The 14,661-nt window shown below is 38.1% G+C and overlaps 1 protein-coding gene across 1 annotated transcript in view; it reads right to left on the bottom strand.

Moving 5' to 3' along the window:
- Positions 1-1,480: 1,480 nt before the first annotated feature.
- LOC111139297 (CAP-Gly domain containing linker protein family member 4) overlaps positions 1,481-14,661 on the bottom strand; it is a 57,544-nt gene continuing 44,363 nt past the window's right edge. The window contains exons 13-15 of the mRNA XM_022491536.1: positions 12,940-13,004; positions 7,408-7,480; positions 1,481-2,277 (exon numbers count right to left, since the gene is read on the bottom strand). Coding sequence (XP_022347244.1) covers positions 1,956-2,277; positions 7,408-7,480; positions 12,940-13,004 — 460 coding nt within the window. The 3' untranslated portion in view covers positions 1,481-1,955. The remainder of the gene's footprint in view (positions 2,278-7,407; positions 7,481-12,939; positions 13,005-14,661) is intronic.

Genomic DNA, 14,661 nt, shown 5'->3' with positions numbered 1-14,661 from the left:
ACTAAGAGAAGGGGAGATGCGGGAAGGGTAATGAAAAGATAACATTCCAAAACCAAAACAGCTTCCCTTTTTTATTGATGCTCAAGAACTGAACTGAGAATGACATTTAATAAGCAAAACACAAATGAAAACACCTAATCTGTATGTATAGTACATGTAAACATACACATTACTTGGATTTAATGACCCCAGTCTAACTACGAGAACAACTGTTTCCCCCACCTTAGAGTTGGCATTACTGTTTCTGGGAGTGTTTCATATTTAACAGGAAGAATTATGGACATCCAAGTTCAGAGTAGGCATGAATTTCATATTAAGGTATAAATAGAGTTTTAAAGAAATAAGCTGTGTAATAAAATAAGTTTACTTTTGAATTGCAATACAGGCATTTTCTTCGATCAATAAAAATATTCCTTGATTATAAAGCAGCCATACTTCGCAAATGTATATCAGGAAAATAGCTCTGGCAATATTTGAAATACCACACTTCTTTTTAAAAAGGCAGCAAAGCAACAGAATTTAGATTTTAAATAGTATATTGCAAAATAGTTCAACATATTATTTCTAAGCACAAAGCGAGCTCCCGTTCTAAAGGATACTTTCAATCTTATAAAGTAAATTGTTTTGATATTTCTGTGTAGTTTAAAGGCTAAATATCTACAATAAAAGATAAATCTTTACACATATAGGACATAAACGTCAATACATAGCACACACAACAGTTTACATTATATCACTCTGTTTTGAAGCCCAGTTTCTTAACAACGTGTGCTCAAAAAGAAATACAAAAGCATGATACAGTTCTGTAGCTTGGTGTAACAGGCTGAATTCCACAACAATGGAAAATAAAAAAACAGTGGAGATAGCAAACACAACTCCAGTCTTATGAATAGAACCAAAAACATTGAGAAATCATAAACATTTAAAAATGAGTAACTATTAGATTCTTCCTAACACATCTCAATTTACTCTCTTCTCTTAAATATAATTTTTCTAAATGTTTTTCATATCCCAGGAAGAAATAATGGCAAATCCTCCGCAAAGATGAAAGTGCATTATGTTCTGAAAGTGCTTCGTGTGTGTGTTTTATAGATATGTCCAATAAGGATTTAGACAAGTATGTGCAAAAAATTCCAATTATGACTTGAATTCTTAAACCTAACGATGGGGTTTTGTAGTTCATGCAGATGAGGCAACTGCCAGCTCGGAAGAAAACTCTGTGATTACACACTGTGTATAGAGGAAAGAGCACAAGCCCCGGGGTCAGGAGACCCCCATTCGATTCCGAGCTCTGTTAATCAGCTAGTGAGAGACCCGGGCAGGAGAGGGACTGCTCTAGCACTTCCGTTTCTCTCTCTGGCAATGGCTGAGAGGCTCCAGAAGAGCCTCGAAGGCCCACCCTACTCCAGGGTTTTAACGTCTGTCTAGATGAGGCATTCCTGAAAGGGCAGGTCATTTCACACCAAAAAATATGAAAAATACATGAATCATAGAGCCACTCTTCTCCTACTGTACTTGCTAGTACAGAAAGAAAAACTCCAAAAATACTGGACAGGAAAAGGTATGCGAAGGCCATATGTTAACCAAAGCTTGTGAAACTCTTAAATGACAGCCTATGAAAAATCCAGTATTATGTGCAAAATGAAACAGTAAGCAACGTCAGTTGGTTACCTAATGGCACGTGTTATTTTTCCCCCTAAGTCTCAGAATTCTTGGCTCTAGAGCTTTTTAAAAGCTCTTAAAAATACTTAGTTTGAACTTGTCTTAAGAGAACCATGGTACCCACAGTTCAGATTTCTAGCTTTCTAAAGGAGTCTCTCTGAATTGTTAAAACGGTTATTTTTAGGAGACTAGCTCTACTTTCAAATCTAAAATAATGGCTAAATAAACCACTGGCCATGGACTCTTAATTTTACGTGTGTATATGAGCTCACCCAATATGCTAGAAGGGGAACTCAACAATTCTCATCCACAAGCTTTGAACCATTTATTCCCCGATAGGTTACTCTGCTGGGCCTAACTAAGACGCCGTGGTTTGGCTTACAGGTGAAATAGCGCGTGTCACCCACAGCTCCGTCGTTTCTCCCCTTGGCACTTCGCAGCTCGAGTCCAAGCCAGATCCCAGAAGCAAAGTCAGTGGGGCCCACGTACCTAACGGTCCCCATCTCATTCGAGCTGGTGAGGAGGACCTGGGACCCCTCATGCAGCTTCACGCCCCCTTCCAGGCTCCCGGCGCTGGTGGCGCTGCTCCAGCTGCGGCGCAGGGCGGGTTTTGATCTGGCGGAGGGAACAGCAAGGAGCCTTGTCAGCAGGCGAGCAACACGGGCCACGCGTCCCATTCCTGCCCACCGCCTGGCTCGCAACTCACTCGTAAAACAAAGCGCTCTGTGTTCACACCCACACTGTTTCTATTCCAAACAGCGATGTTAGGATATACTTTTGTTCAACATTTGAAACGTTTTTTCTCTCTTGGTTATTTTAATAGTACCCTAATCTGGATTGAAGACTTCACTAGCAATTTCTAAACACACACACACACACACACACACACACATATTTTTACTTTATGTTTTACTTTGTAAAACAGCCACTAGAAAAAATACACTTATAACCTGTTTAAATGCACTCAATTATCAAAGCAAAAAAATAAATAAATAAAAAAGAATGCAGTGTTAGGGCTGAGGTAAATTAAAACGAACTTCCCTTCACTTTTTAAATATCATTTACCTGAAAAACAATGTTTAGAAACTGCTCATTGCTAACTTAAAAAAATAAGTATATATATGTCATCTCTGAATGAACTCCAGCCACACCTCAGGCTTTAGCCCCCTCCCAGCCACTAACAGGGAGGAGAAGCTCAGTTCCCAGGAGCAGGACTCTTCCTCTTTTCTCTACAAAACGTTAGTTAGAATGTACTGCCTCCTGGCACCCGCCACCAACCTGACCTGAGGACAAAACCACTGAGTTCCCACAAGGGAACTGATCCAGGGCCTCAGCCGATACTGCCCCAGCGCTTCTCACGGTCACTGCCAAGTCGCTGGGCCTGAAACGTCACCAGTTCCGGCTGCCCTCTGTGACCCGAGACTTCCCCAGACCACCACCACTGCAGCCTTGCACACTCCATCCACGTGGCACCTCTCCTCCAAAATGAACCTGTTCCTCGTCCCCACTGCAGAGACAAGGCAGAACCTGCTACCGAAACCGCACGGTGCTGGGAAGAAACGGGGTCCTACTGATCCTCTAGTGCATCCTACCGTCTGTTTCCTAACACACTATCACACACAACGTCTCATTTCCTTCCATTAACGACCCTGTAAGAAAGGAAGACCTAATTTCATGGGTAAGAAAACTGAGGTCCAAAGATTTGTCCCAAGCCACATTTGCCAACACATGACAGAATTCTAGTTAGAAAATATAATGGAAAAAAAGTATTATTTGTCACAAATGTACACATATGATGATAAGGTTAACAAAGAATACGTAATACCTGCTGGGAAAAGCACAAACCTTTACTGAGAAACACAAAAGAAAAATATCCAAGCTTTGCTCCTGGATAGAAACATATTTGTGTCAATTCTCCCTGAATTCACCCCCCAGAGGGATAGTTTGCAACCTCACAAATCACTCTAAGTTTCTCATAAAAATGATGCTGTGTATCATTTCCTGAGCACCTACTATGTGCCAGGAACTGTCCATCCATTATCTTCTCCAACCTTACCCAAGCCACTGCCATGATATTATCTCCTTTCAAATGGAAGATGAATTTGAGAATCAAAAAAATGAAGCTATTTGCCTCCAACCAGAGAGATGGTGAAGAGGACAGATGGGGCTCCCATACAAAGCAGTTACAAGCACAAAGGCCAGGCGCTTACAACAGCAGATGGGTGTTAGTAATTAAGACAAAACTAAAAACTAACACAGCAAAGATTTACATTGCCAGCATGTTAAATTCTAAAGTTACTGAGACTAAAACAATGTGGCTCTGGCACAAGAATGTACTTCTGTGTGACACAGAAAAGATACCTTAGAGAAATACACATAATTTTTTTTCTCATGTGATTGAAAAGGGAAACTTCTAATCAGTAGGGACAGGAGTGAACATTCAACTAGGAGTGCTGTAAAAATCATCTGGGGGAAAAGAATATGATTCTTACCACTCACTGTATGTTAAAATAATTTCTAAGTAAATTAAACAGCTAAATATATACATTAGAAAACAGGAAAGAACCAGAAGGAAATAGAGCTGGATATCTACCTGAACACACATGCACACACACAGGTGGGAAGGGAGGGAAACACATACATGTATGAAAAGTCTGGCATCTACTATTATTTAAATTATGATTTTTTTTTCACTAATTATTATGCCATAAAAATGTTTCCATATCACAGGACAGTCTTTTAAAATACTGCAAAAGCCACACCGAGGAAAATTGTTAAAGATTACAGGATTTAATAAGGGAAAAAGCTTTCAGAGGGTATGGAGAGTATGATTTGTCCAATTTGGTTTAAAATTCAGATACATGCTTTAGGGAAAAAAATGGGAGAGTATATACCAAAATGGAAGTGATAATTTCATCTAGGTGATAAAAATTACAGATGATCTTTATCTGCACTTAGTTTTTTTTAATAATTTTTCAGTTTTGTACAATCAGCTTTCATAATCAAAAAAAGGTTTAAGAGAAATAAACAAGTAATAAATGAATTCAAGGTCTAAACCAAAAATTTATGGTTTGGGTGAAGAGTTAACATTAAATAAGAATGATCTGATTCCAGTTACATCTAATAGCTCTAAAAGCTCAGGGAAGTGAGAAACTTGGAATTACAGTACATTTAGGTACTGTAATGTTTTATTCAAAAACATTGACCACGCATGAAATGGCCGGGGCGAGGTTCTAGATTTGTGCGTAATACTCAGTAAACCATCGTCAGTGCCGCGGTACAGACAGAGCGTGGTGCGGGAGCACAGAGACAGGAGGCCCTCCAGCCTCCCCTAAGGGCCAGGGAAGAGCTTTCCTTGAGGAAGTGACACATTAGCCTCGCTGGTAAGAGCGAAGCCAGGGGACACAGACAGGAGCGTGCATGCAGACGCAGCACATTCACGTGCTGCGCCAATGAATGTGGATTTCGTCATGGTTTGAGAATCGAGAAATTTCAAGGCACAATGAATGCAAATGCATGGTGTGACCTCACGGAACACGCAGCGAACCGGATTGGGAGTTCTGCCTCAAGACATTCGAATTTGAGCTGACCACGTGAACCATGTCAACAGGCTGGACTCCACAGCTGGGACGCGCGGTGACGGCATGGGCAGGAGTGGAGAGAAGCTGGTGAGGACCGGGCTGCGTGTGGCAACGGGACCCAGATGCAGGCTGGATGCCAGGTGGGAGAGGACGGACTGCTCAGGACAACCAGGGCGCTATGGTGTCCGGTTCAGATTCCAAGCCCCCTCTCTCTCTACCCCTACTCTTGGCATTAGATACACATAGAATTCTGAAGACAGGAGACCTGCTTCAAGCCACTTGCCATCATGTTGTCCTCTGAATGAAATGGGTTCATCACAGTCATCTCGACGAATGACGCGGAAAACAAGATCCTGTCCCCCTTTCCTCACGTCCTCTCTCATGTGGGGCAGGCAGGTCCTTTGCACAAACCTTTCCAGTTTCCTCCCCAAGAATTTTCATACTGCTACGTTTTCCATGTTTCTTCTGGAAGTATCACTTATTTCCATAAGAACAAACAAGAAAATGGTAGTTTGTGGGGAATCTCAATGTACTTATTTTTCAACTTAGTCTTCATAATGCATCAGGTTTCCAGCCTAGTCACAGTACAGTACCCAATCCTCTCTGTGCCCCTGGCAGATGGCCAGCTGTCACTCTCACGTCTGCGCTAGCCCAAGGTCACAGACAGCTCTCCTGATACCTGCCAACGCCCTCTTGATCCTTAGAACAGCAGCCACCAAACATTTCAGTCTCATACTCTATAAACAAAAATCAATTATTTTTAAAATTGATTTTATACACTCAATAAAGAGTATTTCTTTTTAAAAAAAAAACAGGTACTAGTCTCAATCTATACAAGTATTGGTAAAGCTACATTTCTTTGATTTTTGTAGAAAATAAAGAGAAGGTCCTCACATTCTCCTCAGGTCAGCAGATGATCCTGCGTCTACCCAGACCTGCTGCATAATCCCCGTGGTTCAGATTTCTCGTCCTTCCCTTGGTTCCCTGGACCTCGTGCTCTCCCACCCCCAGCATCACTCACGGCCACTGACACTGGCCCCCACCCCGGGTCCCTCATATGCCCATGGTCTCTTCCTGGTATTTCTTCCATTTTGCCTAAGAAGTCTTGGATATCTTCAAGAAACTGGAACAGAGAGTCACTGCCCTTAACATGCTCAGCTACTCAAGCGAGGAGACCAATTTTAACACTCTCGAAACTGGTGAAGGTTTGGAGGAAAGAAAAAAACGAAAACAATACCCCTAGCCAATGCAGCTAAACAGTACCTAGCAGCGTCTTAGGACGAACAGGGTTGGCAAGTGAAATTTCAGATCCTTGTGACACCTCGAGTAACTTCTTACCAGATGATAAAAACTGCCTTCCTGCTGCTCAGCTGACAACCCGGTTCCTGCGCCTGGGCTTCCAGAGCGCCACACTAAGCAAGGATGTGGCCTTCCTACTCAGCTAGTCCTGTTTTCCTTTCCCACCCACCCCTCCACAGCCCCAGGCATCAGCCCTTAGATTAACTAGAAAAAATTTAAATTAAAAAAATAAAAATACACTAAAAAAAAAAAAAAAAGAACTCCTTCATCCAATCAATCTAGAAGAGCCTCGTATTTCTCTAAAAATAAGTTTTCAAAATTGTCAGAAAAATATCAGGGGGAGTAAAGTGGGTCTGAGGGAAATATATAAAAGAAAAAGAAAAGAAAAGATTCTATAAAGAAACAACAACCAAAAAGGCATTTTGAGCAGTATATTCTACAAAAGGAAGTGGGAATATTTTTTAAAATAATATTAAGATCACTTTATGCAAACAGACCTGACATTTCTTCCATGTGTTGCTGAAAATATTAAATCAAATCTCTCACTAACGAAGTAAACAGTTTAAAATCAATCCACCCTATTCAATAATAACACAAAAGGTAAATCCCTCCAACTCTTATTAATGGTACTAAATCTCTCTGAAAATATATGCAGCATACTACTGTTAGTCACCGGTGACATTTTTAATTGAGTTTTCGCGGGGGAAGGAGGGAGGACTCATCTCAAAGCACTCATCACACCTTTTCTCCTAAGCGCTAAAATTCTACTGAGCAGTGCAAAAGGTACAAAATCTACTTTCTTCCTTCACAGAATCCTGTCATATTCATCTTGAAAAGTGTTTTTCTAAATCTTATTAATACTCACTTGGCAAAGGCATTTCTTCTATTAATCTCTTTTTGGGAAGAAGCAGAAGTCGTACTGAAACTTCTCCTAAAACCTAAATGCCAAAGTTAAGGTCAAAAGAGGAAAAATAAATCATAAATTTGCAGTCCTCATTAAAAGTTATCGTCTATCATTTCTCTATAGGTATTCTATTTTATCAAGTGCTTCTCTGGAAAAAGAAAGCAAATAAAGTAAGAACATACAAAATATAACAGTAGTTTAGATTTTTTGACAAATTTTTATCTTTTTCTTCAAACAATGTATATGTATAAATAAGTTAAGATCATGACATTCCATTTGGAGGTTATTATAAAATTTCTTGAAAACTAAATTAGACACTGATAAAGATGAATCTTTTTATTCTCAAATATTATAATCTTGATAAATCCTATGAAAGAAAGAATAAAAATGGCTTAAAAACGCTATTACTAAATATGCCATTTATAAAATATTGAACATTAATTTCAGAGTTTATGATTCTTGGCATCTGCAAATGACAGAATCATTTAAAAGAAATAAAAAGATTTCATGAAAGGTACATTTTTAAAAAGATGTTTCTAAAAAAGAGTAAGATTTCCAGTTCTGGAAAGTTATGGCAGAGCAGATGTGCTGAATCAATCTCTTGACTGAAGTGAATATAATTTTAAACAACTATAATTTAAAATATATATATATATATATATATATATATATTTTGTTGAGTACAAGGTACAATTTCACAAGGCACAATTTCAAAGACACCAACAACCAAAAAGAGAACCCATGAGAAGTATCCAAACACCAAAGCAATCTATCAACTTGTACCACAGGATTGCCATTAAATTCTAGAGAACTCTGACTGGCTGCACAGGAGGCGGAAAAGGAATAAAATCTAGGGCCTAACAAAAGGGGGACTCTAGCACAAGACTCCTGTTTAAAATGAGGATCCCAACCAGCTCACCTCCAATGTAAGTTAAGTGAGAAACAGAATGAAACACCATTCCAATGAAACAAAACGAAGTGGCTGTGTCAAACTTAATGCTTAGAAGGTGGCAAGATTTTTCTCCCTTCAAAATTTGTGATCATAAGTCAAATTCATTTTACCTATGAAATTAAAAAAATTGCAGGGAATATAAGTTAAAGTAGTCCCAGGTTGGCAGTACCTCTAGGAGTAACTGGCAGAAGTAAATACAATCTTCTCTGGAGGCATCAACTCAGGCCTCAAAGAATTCCTGTACATTAAATTCTGAGTAGAATAAGCATCTCACAATAATAAATTACAAAATCCACAAGGAAAGAAGGTACCGTGAGTTAGGCTCACAAAAACAGACGGGCAGAATCATAAGTTAGGTTCACAAAGACTTCAGGTATGGAATTATTTAACATAAAAGATAACAATATTTAAGATGTTTAAAAACATAAAAGGAAAACTTAAAAATATGGTGGAAATAACAAGCTATAATAAGTAACTACAAAACAGATTTGTAAAAAGGAAAAAAGAAATGAAAATTTTCTAACTAAAAATTTGGTGGCTGGGTTAAACAGCAGAATAAACATCACTGAAGAAAAAATCAGGAAACATGAAGATAGAGCTGAAGATGTCTAGAATACAATCCAAAAAGACCAAGGTGAAAAATACAAAAGAAGCACGGGAAAGTGAGGAAGTCTAGGACACTAGTCATCAGAGTGTCTGAAAGAGATAATAAAGAGATTGAAGGAGAAATATTTTAAGTATACAGACAAGAGTTTTACAGAATTGATCAAAGATATTAATTCCCAGATCCAGGAAGACCCATGATAAAAACAGGATAAACAAACAACATCTAGACAACATCATAGTGAAACTATACAACACTAAGGAAATAGAAAAAACCTTTAATGGCTGTCAAAAAGAAAGATAAATCACCTACAAAAGTATGGGTTAGGCAGACTCATAGCAGACTTCTCAAAAAAGTGATGGAATACAGAAAATAATAACATTATATTGTTAATGTGCAGGGAGAAAACATCTTTCCAACTCAAATTTTCACCAAATATTAAGAAGCATGTTCATACAGTATAACTTTCATTCAAGTAGAGAATGGAATAAGAACAAGAAAGGGTATGAATATAACTAGAATAAAAGTAAACCACAAGTATAAAAAAATTGTAAAAATAGCAAATAAGTAGCATAAATAAATCCAAAGACATGAGTTCTTATAATAAGTGTAAATAGGTGAAACTCTGGGGTTAAAGGCAAACATTGTCAAACCATATTTTCTTAAAGAAGTGAAATCCAATCATATTCTATTTAGAAAATATTTCAAAAACACAAGGATATAGAAAAGTTATAAGATAACTGATAGAAAAAGATATGTTAAGCAAGTACTTCACCAAAAGAAAGCTGACAGAAGGTAAAAAGAATTATTTAAAAAGCAATACCATTTACATTAGCATCAAAAAATGAAATATATTGGTATAAATCAAATAAGACATGTATAAAATCTATATGAGGAAAACTATAAAACTCTGATGAAAGAAATCAAGTAAGATAAATCAGTATTCCATGTTCATGGACAGGAAGACTCAGAACTGTTAAGACATTAGTTCTTCCCCCCATTTGATCTATACAATCAATGCAATCCCAATCAAAATCCCAACAAATTATTTTGTAGAAACCAACTATTTGGGAAGTTTGTATGGAGAGGAAAAAGCACAGAAAAACCAGCGTAATACTGAGGAAGATTAAGAAGAAATTTGAAGAATCACTAAAAAGCTACAGTAGTTAAGACAATGTGGTATTAGTGAAACATAACAAGAGCAATGGAACAGAACCGAGAGCCCAGAAATAGATCCACACAATGTAGTCAGCTCATCTCTGACAAAAGAGCAGAGGCAATTCAATGGAGAAAGGATAGACTTTTTAACAAATAGCCCTAAAATATGCAAAAAAAAAAAAAAAAAAGAATCCAAACACAAACTTTACACCTTTCACAAAAATTAACTCCTTGAACAAGTGATCTACATGGGAAATACAAAACTGTAAACTACTAAAAAGATAACACAGGAGAAACACAGGATGACCTTGAGTTCAATGATGACATTTCAGATATAACACCAAAAGCACAATTCATGGAAGGAAAAAAAAAAAAAGAGGATACCCTGGACTTCGCTAAAATTAAAGACTTCTGCTCTGCAATAGACTGTTAAGGCAATGAAAAGACAAGCCACAGACTAGAGAAAATATTTCCAAAACACATTCTGATAAAGGTCTAGGATTCAAAATATACAACAACAACAAAACCCTGCTTAAAACTCAATAACAAGAAAAAAATTTTTAAAGAATTAAAACTCGATAATGAGAAAACAATGAACACACAATTTTTTTTTAATTTTTTTTTTTTAAAGATTTTATTTATTTGACAGAGAGAGATCACAAGCAGGCAGAGAGGCAGGTAGAGAGAGAGGAGGAAGCAGGCTCCCTGCTGAGCAGAGAGCCTGATGCGGGGCTCAATCCCAGGACCCTGAGATCATGACCTGAGCCGAAGGCAGCGGCTTAACCCACTGAGCCACCCAGACGCCCCTGAACACACAATTTTTAAAATGAGCAAAAGACCAGGAAGAATAATTCACCAAAGAAAATGGACAGATGGAAAATATGTGCAAAGATCTTCAACTTCTATTATGAGCTGAATTGTGGCCCCATTCGTGTGTTAAAATCCTAATCCCCAGTACCTCAGAATGTGACTATATTTGGAGACAAGGCCTTTAAATGGCAATTATGTTATAATCAGATGAAATAGGTCAGCCCTAATCCAAGATGACTGGTGTCCTTCAACGAAGAGATTAAGACACAGACATGTAGGCAGAAAAAGACTTTGTTAAGACATGGGAGAAAGACCCCCATCTACAAGGCAAAACAAGAGCCTTAGAAGAAACCAACCCTGCCAACACCTTGATCTTGGACTTTTAGCGTCCAGAATTTTGAGAGAGTAATTCCTTTCCTTAAGCCACATGATCTCTGGTACTCTGTTATGCTAGCCCTAGCAAACTAATATGACATCATACATCATCAGGGAATTTCAAATGGAAACAACAGTTAGATACTACCACACACGGTGCATTAGAACGTGTATTAGAATGGTGAAAACCCACAAGCCATAAAATTAACCTCAACAAAGTATTTAAGGGCTAGTTATACAAATCACTCTTACACAGACAGTTATCCTATGGGAAAAAAATGAAATTAGACCCTCACTATACACAAAATCAATTCCAGGTGAACTGATAAATATGAAAAGCAAAAATACAAGACAAAACTTTTAGAAAGCAATATAGGAAAATATCTATGTGAGGTCTGTTTTAGGAAAAGATTTCCTAAGATAAAACATGAAGAACATAATGGTTTGCTATTTTTTTTTTTAAGATTTTATTTATCTGTCAGAGAGAGAAAGAGAGGCAGGCAGAGGGAGAGGCAGGCTCCCCACTGAGCAAGGAACCTGATGCAAGACTCAATCCCAGGACCCTGGGATCATGACCTGAGCTGAAGGCAGATGCTTAACCCACTGAGCCACCCAAGCCTCCCAATGGTTGGCTATTTTGACTACTTAAAACTTTTAAATATCTGCTTATCAAAAGACACCAAACAGGTGGTGGGGGCGGGAGAACGCAAAAGACAAGTCACAAACCAGGTAGGCAAGATATTCACAACACACAAGACTGGCAAAGTATTAGTGTCCAAAATGTATATAGAAACCTACACATTAACAAGACAAGCCAACCAAAAGAAAAATGGGCAAGAGACTTGAACAGGTATGTCATAAAAGAGAAAATGCATACGGCCCATCAACATGAAAAAAATGAGGCTCCACCTCGTTTATAATCTGAAAAATGCAAATTAAAACCAAAAGGTACAATTTAAATCCATCAGATGAGCAAAGACTTCTAAACAGGACTAAGGTTGGTAAGATAAGGAGCTGCAGAGGCTCTCATTCACTGCTCATGGGCATGTACCCTGTGAAGAGTCTGCCATTACGCAGGGAGGCTGAAGATCTGGATGGCCCCTGCCTCGTGCAATCCTAGAGAAACCTTGGCAAATGTGTGCAATAGTCTAGTTCTTAACAGTAAAAAAACAAATGTATCACAAAGATCCATCAAGTAGAGAATGAACAGTATCTTTTAATGGAACACTAACAAAATAACCAACAATTAAATTTATATACATTTTATAACATATATTATTTATTAATATATCTATATAAGCATGATAAAGATATTTTTAAAAATCAAGGGAATAATTAACACAAAATTCAAGACTCATAATCTGAGGACAAGGTATATGAGAAGGGAAGCAGATGAGACTAGGGGATACTCCTGGCTTCTACTGTTCAGGTCACCTTCAGGAACAGGGCAGGTAACAGATGTCTGCTTTATCATTATATAAACTATATAAAGGCATTTACTCTTTTGTATACAAATGTATTTCACAATAAAAAATTTTTTGATAAATAAAAGCAAACAAATAATTATTAGGAACATAAAACTGTATAAACCTACCAGGATAAGAATGATTCTGTTTATTCGAAGAAATTTCTGAAAGAGTATCCAGGGAATCCGTTACCCTGTGAATAAAGCAAACCTAGTTAGCAAACCTCACTAGAAGAAGTAGCAAGTGTTCAGTTTTAAGACTGGCTCTTAACTGAGGCTTTCACACCAATGTTATTTCTTATTTCACCTATTCAACAAACATTGATCGAGCATCTATAAGGAGCCAGGAACGAACATGAAGCTAGCAGAGAAGACAGGCAATAACAAAACAGAAGAGAGCCTTGTATCGAACAACTAGTAATGCAGAAAAAGTCAACTTAAAGTAAATTCATTTAAAACGGGGACCTGAGGGGCGCCTGGGTGGCTCAGTGGGTTAAGCCGCTGCCTTCAGCTCAGGTCATGATCTCGGGGTCCTGGGATCGAGCCCCACATCGGGCTCTCTGCTTGGCAGGGAGCCTGCTTCCCTCTCTCTCTCTGTCTCTGCCTGCCTCTCTGTCTACTTATGATCTCTCTCTGTCAAATAAATAAATAAAATCATAAAATGGGGACCTGACATGATTTCTTTGGAACTTTATCTTCACAGATAAAACTAAAAAACCTGAAAATAAATTTGTCTTATGTTGACTTTAACAAATGTTTGATCCGAATTATAAAAACATCAGTCTTAAATTGGAAAAAAAAAAAAAAAAAAAGATACTGACTCGGGCCGTCTATGCATGTAATTTTCTGATAAAACTGCATGGGTAAGTACAATCCAACATCCTTTACTTTATATCTGACTCTTGGCACAACCATAAAGGTAACTTTGCTGACAGGTCTATCTGTATTTTTTAATATTCAAATCATTCTTCATTGTTGAAAAGCCAATCCTCCCAGTCTCATTCTCTTTCGGTTGTTTACTGACCTGACCCACAAGGCCTTTATGCTGTCAACTGCTTCCTGCAGGAGACTTGGTCACGAGCCAGAAATCCTGCAACCCTCGCGCTATCTGCAAGGCCACCTTGCACTTAGTGTGCGCTGTTCTCACATGATTTACGCCCACGGCAATCAGCAAGAGACTGATGAATGCAGAGAATAGGACTGGATGAAGAGGACAGATAATTAGGTGGTGATGGGTAGTTGAGAAGAACTTAATTCTAAAAGTGATCATTAATAATAAGTACCTAATCGAGAGAACTAAGAAAATTAATACCGTGCTGATGAAGACCACCTAGGCAAAAAATAGGTAAGTAGGTAAAGAGATAAGATCAGATCTAGTCAAGCAAGTTTTCTTGGAATTTCTGCAAAGAAATAGTGGATGATTTACATATTATTAGAAAAAAAAAAAGCTATGAATTCAGTGAAAGCTGGGTGATAGTAGAAAGCTATCCAAGCGGAGGAAATAACATGTGCACAGATTCTCAGAGGCACATTTTTTTTCTTAATGGAAAGGAGGGGAAAAAAAAGACAACTACAATCTGGGAGGAGTGGGACTGGGATTGGTCACTACTTTATTAAGACTGTCCTCAAGCAGTCCCCAGTTTAAAATTCTTTCTTCTTGAAGATCAGTGGTGTCTTTGAAGAGCTCTAAAGCTGGTTTTAAATTAGAAATTCCTCAAAATCAGGGACCATGTCTGTTTTATTTGCTTATAGAATGCCTAGCACAGCACAAAGTGCTAAAAGACACTTAATAGTATTTGATGATGATGAATGAGACAATCAGAAGATGACAGGAAGACAGCTGGATCGAGA

This window comes from Enhydra lutris, unplaced genomic scaffold, assembly GCF_002288905.1.
Source record: "Enhydra lutris kenyoni isolate GAN:26980312 unplaced genomic scaffold, ASM228890v2 scaffoldscaffold98, whole genome shotgun sequence".
NCBI classification, from domain to species: domain Eukaryota; kingdom Metazoa; phylum Chordata; class Mammalia; order Carnivora; family Mustelidae; genus Enhydra; species Enhydra lutris.
This window is presented reverse-complemented; position numbering and strand designations above follow the sequence as displayed.